This window comes from Rhagoletis zephyria, unplaced genomic scaffold (assembly GCF_001687245.7).
Source record: "Rhagoletis zephyria isolate East Lansing unplaced genomic scaffold, Rhagoletis_zephyria_1.1 Rzeph_scaffold_00011, whole genome shotgun sequence".
Lineage (NCBI taxonomy): Eukaryota > Metazoa > Arthropoda > Insecta > Diptera > Tephritidae > Rhagoletis > Rhagoletis zephyria.
The window spans coordinates 315-5,440 of NW_016157095.1; the positions used below are offsets into that span (position 1 = coordinate 315).

Genomic DNA, 5,126 nt, shown 5'->3' on the forward strand with positions numbered 1-5,126 from the left:
AAATACAGTGACTCAAAAAAATGATTTTTTTAATATTCGCAATATTTTTCGAGTAAAAATTTGTTGCTTTAACTAAATCCATAAAAATCGAGGATTCAAACTATATACAACATATACAAAAATTCCAAAAACTTTCGACTAAATATATATAAAAGGTGTGCAAAGAAATTTATAATATATTTAAAGATAACTACGAAAAATAGATCGAGAACGGAAAGTTCATCAAAAATCTACCAAAATGAGAAAAAAATTACCTTTTTACCAACCGAAATTTTTTCTACCAATTTTGGTAACAATTTACCAAAGTGGCAACCCTGCTCAGGAGTGAATATAACTACAACAACAACGACTACTAACACAAAAACCCAAAAAGGTTGGTTACTGTCTATACTGTGCTAGAAACGCACAGTTGAGTAGTTACGCTCAGCCCAACAGTTTTTTTTTGCGAAAGAGAGGAGAAATGCCAAATGTAAAAGCAAACAAAAATGTACGCTGGCAAATAAAAGAGGTTTGTAAAGGTATTTTTAATAAAATGTTAAGTTAAAATATATTTATATTGCTTATTATAGCACGGTGGCACAGTGAAGAAACATAAATTTTCCTTGAGATGTGAGAATAACAAGCACAACAAATTTGACGGCTAATAATCTGAGATTTGCCTGTGTAAACGGGGTGATTAAAAAACGAGCTTTGATTGAGATAATATTGATATGTGAACATAGTTAAAGACGTAATTGTTGGGTTCAACAGTTGCCAGCAGTTTCGTAGCAGATGAGCTAAACACCTACGTCTGTGTTTACACAATACGATATGTGTGACCACTTGATGCCGAACATATAACTGTAAAATGAAATTTGCGTTTGCACAGCGAAGCCAGTTGTGCAGCAATCTCGATTTCATTATTCGAAACAATAGAATAATTTTATTTGTGCGCTATTATTTTTATTGGTAAAATTGTTAAAATTTTGCAAGCCAAATAAATAATACAACCGATATTTATAACAATTTGAAAATAGTTATTTTATTTTTTGCGTTTCTCTAATTCTGCCAATAGCTCGTCAGCTTCTTCTGCCGTCTTAACACGCAATAGCATCGACGTAGCTTTTTCTACATCTGGTGTAGGTAGACACACCATCATCACATTATTTTTGCCCATACGTTGAGTTGGTATACCCTCGCTTAAAATTAGATTCACCAGAATGTTCCCCAGATTTGTATCCGCTCGAACTAGCAATTGTGTCTTCTCAGAGTTTTTCACGGGTTTTAAGTACAATACCCCAACACCACGATCAACAAATGTCCCATCTTTCTTAACAAAAACTTTGCATTTTTTCGAATACTCAGCATCGTCCTCCACAACCTTTCATAATATAAAAAAGTTAAATTCACAAGTTTAAAATAATGAAACTTAAAATTTAAAACCTGTTTAAATTCCACTTTTGGTGGTTGATCTTCATCATCTGCTTCATTGACATCCTCAGAAGTGGAGGCAGCAATTGCAGTTGGTGGCTTTATATTAGCGAAACTAAATGGGGTAGAGCCTGGAGTAAAACTAAATGACCCCGGTTTGTTTTTGGCTGAGTCCTCATTGGTTCCTGCCGGTTTACCAAATGTGAATGGCGTTGATGATGGTTTATCATCGCTTTTAAATCCAAAACTAAAACCTTTAGACGCGGAAATGGTTTTCGCATCACCTTCTGTTTTTTGGTTTTCTGGAGTTTTTATACCGAAACTAAAAGTATTTGTGTTATTTTTGTCAGTAGCCGATTTCGATATATTGGCTGTACTAGTCGAGGAAGTTGATGTAGGTTCTGGCGGAGAAGTAGGGCCAAAGGAAAATTTTGGACCTGCAGTACTTGTCGAGGCAATGGTCGTGCTAGATTTAGCCGGAGATAAAGAAAATTTAAAATTACCCACTGATGGCGCCGCATCTGAGGTAATTTTTTTATCATCTGTTATTTTAATATTAGTCTGAAGTTTCTCCACACTTTTCTCTTCCTCTTCTATTTCACCGAGGTATTTTTCATAGTCCTTGAAAATAGGTGAAAGAATGCAGAGGGGATTTTGGTCAACGTGTGTCTTTATCCATTCGCTTACAGCTTGGTTTAAACATCTTATTTTGCTTTGATAACTTGACGATTTTCCTATGTTATCATTCGTCTTTCCTTTTGCATTGTTACCATTTTCAACAGACGTAGTATCTTTTTTATCAAAGGATGAAGACGTTTTACCAACGGTACCAAAGGAAAATAGTTGAGTAGCTTTAGAAGTATCAGTAGGATTTGTGCTATCGGCGGGAGGTGCAGAAATTTTCGTCAAGAACGAGAACGGAGACGCCGATGCCGTTGACCCGGTCGCCTTCCCAAACCCTTTGGGGTAACACAAATGAGTTTCAACTTATAAAATTTTTGTATAAAAATGTTTCTACCTGCAAATCCACTGAACACGCTTTTTGGGGCACCATCGTCAGTGGAATCCGCACCGACGGTGCCAGTGGCTACTTTTCTTCGCGCCTTCTTAATAACACGATTATTTAGCACGTCTTCCGAGGCCTTGCGAAATGTACCACGTTCTTCGGGCTCATCTTCCTGATCCCAGTTTTCGTGGTTTAAATTTGATGTTGCCTGTCTTTTTCCAGACATATTCAATGTATAAGAAATACAAATAAAAAACAAATTATTTTTATTTTCCAAAGCACAGAAACCACTCTTTTTGACACGCTTGGGACTGTCAAAAATTTTGGAATTTTAGAAATTTCCCATTATTAATTGACAGATCCTTTGAAAATCGATTACTGAAAGCAACTGTTTATCGTAATAATGGAGCTCGACTTATCGAAACTGTGACGGGAGGCAGTGCTGGCGTTCTCGCCCGAGGGGAAATTTGACCCTTTTTAAGCATCATACCCTTTGACCCGACTTTTTGAAGCTTTTGATTTTTTTACCCTTTTCCAAATCGTTTTTGATGTCGCGACAGCAGCTGGTACAATCACACCACAAGGCCATACACTGTTAATCGGCTGGTACCAACACTTGATGGCGCCAGCATGTATGGGCCCTTTACAGCGACGATTACTACGTTTATACGCACGTATTATTTGCAAATAACATCTTGCAAAATGGTAAACTTGGCCGTATAAACGCTGAGTTAATTTTTCACCATCGAATAAACAGTGAGTTAGGTATTTGAAAATTATTATTATTTGCAAATAGCTTACGTATAAACGTAGTAGATGTGAGATAGGGCCTTTCTATATTAAGGCATCGATATGTAAATTCAAAACTTTATAGATGTTTTTCTCGAGTCTTTGGTTTTTTGATGTTTTTCTCGAGTCTTTGGTTTTTTGAGTATGACAGTACATATCGTCGCCTTGGTAAAAGCTTGTCGTATGTTAATTTCGGCAATTTTTGTTCTGCGTGACTATTTCGGGTGACGCAAAAAAAAAATCATTTGACTGCGTGCGTACCGAAACGCAGGCCGCGAATATTAGGTTAGGTCGGTGTTGTGACGAAATTTTGTTTGCGTGCAATTGTTGTTGCAGCAAGCTCGGAGAGAGCGGGTTTGGCGACTCTCACAGCAAACTAATTTAAATTTGTTTGGTCAAACTGCAGCAAATTCGGTGTTGTCATATACAAAAATTTTAGACAATTGTTGATATACATAAAATTGCCGTGATACCGAAAGGCAGATAACTGAATTTATGCTGTAGGAGCTTCAAAGATTAGGGCACAGTTAATTGCCTATACGATATCATAAAAAATATATTAATTTCGCGCGTTATGTACATCTGAAATTCTCATTTCGTGTTAGCAATAGCCATGAAAACCAAAATAAACGTGCAACCCTGTGCTAAACCCGACATAACCACCTCCGAGCAAAGCAGCCGCTATTTAATTTGGCAAACAAAACTTTGTCTGCATAACACCGACCTTAGACTTTTACACAGTTCAAGTATAGAATTCAATTCTGCTCGCATGTGGAAGAGAGGGGGTGAGAAGAAAAGGGACGAGTACGCAAGCGTCTGTACCGTCAAGTCGTTTCAACTTTCTTGCTTTGCTTTTGGCAGTTTCGTTGTTTCCCATTTAAGTCTAGGTTCAGAGAGAGAGAGACTTTTGTCGCGGCAACTCGTTATATGAGGGAGAGGGAGTGACGAGGTAGGGGGAAGGGCACCGCATGAACCAAAAATACAAGATCACGCGGGCAGGAGAGTAGCCCGTTAGAAACGCATTTAGGAAAAAAGTTTAACGACTTTGACATTAGCGGTTTGTTTACATTTCTTCGTTGTTTACAATTTGGTGGTGGCTTTTTACTGCAATTTTCTTCATTTTCGCCTGTGACAACGTGTGTACACATAAGGTAAAGAATAATTTAACACAACTGCATGATTTACGGAAGAATTTGCATAATAAAAATGATTATTCATGCGTTCAACAATTTCGCGGTTTTCTCCGTTCTCTTCGTTGTTTACTTCTTACAACAAAGATGGCGTCGAGATTTCGGCAGCTAGAAAATAACTTTTTTATTTCTTTCCTTCCCGCGAGATCTTGTGTCTTTCGTTCATGAGGGCACCGATTTGCTCGTGCTCGGGCAACACGCTTTGTGCTCACGTTCGTCTGAGTAATTCCAGTTGGCCGTTCACAGCTGACAACAACAATTGTGTACAAAGGAATTGCTCTATGTTAACGCAAAGGCCAAAAAAGAAATTTGCCGAAAATAGTTAACAAAAGCTTCTCTGTGTGAACCTAAACTTAAGAACCAACAACTTGAATCCAACAGAATTGAAACGTGTAAAAGCAAATAGGAAACACAAGAGAATGAGCAAGAATTACTTTCAAGTACCTGAATCATGTAAATCGGGTGTTAGCCTGTTACATCTATAATATTTATCGAAAATTGTTAAAACTCTTTAGCTCATCTTTAAGGCTCTGTTATGCATACTTGGCATTGCATGCACTGCTATACCATTTTTACGTAGAAATCAAAAACCAACAGACTTTTACGTATGTAATGCTGTGCGTTGGGTAACCGCTTACACGCGAAGCTCATTTAACAGATTCCTTATGTGACAACTCTCAAGCAATGCCAAGTATGCATAACAGAGCCTTTAGGTGGGTAATTGGGAATTC

The 5,126-nt window shown here is 37.6% G+C and overlaps 1 protein-coding gene across 1 annotated transcript; it reads right to left on the reverse strand.

Moving 5' to 3' along the window:
- Positions 1-927: 927 nt before the first annotated feature.
- On the reverse strand, positions 928-2,758 carry Nup50 (nuclear pore complex protein Nup50). The gene is made up of 3 exons (XM_017610140.1): positions 2,429-2,758; positions 1,423-2,369; positions 928-1,360 (listed from the first exon to the last, which is right to left on the reverse strand). Exons 1-3 carry the CDS (start codon positions 2,640-2,642, stop codon positions 1,022-1,024), a joined length of 1,500 nt encoding a protein of 499 aa, XP_017465629.1. The 5' UTR covers positions 2,643-2,758; the 3' UTR covers positions 928-1,021.
- Between the last annotated feature and the right edge of the window lie 2,368 nt (positions 2,759-5,126).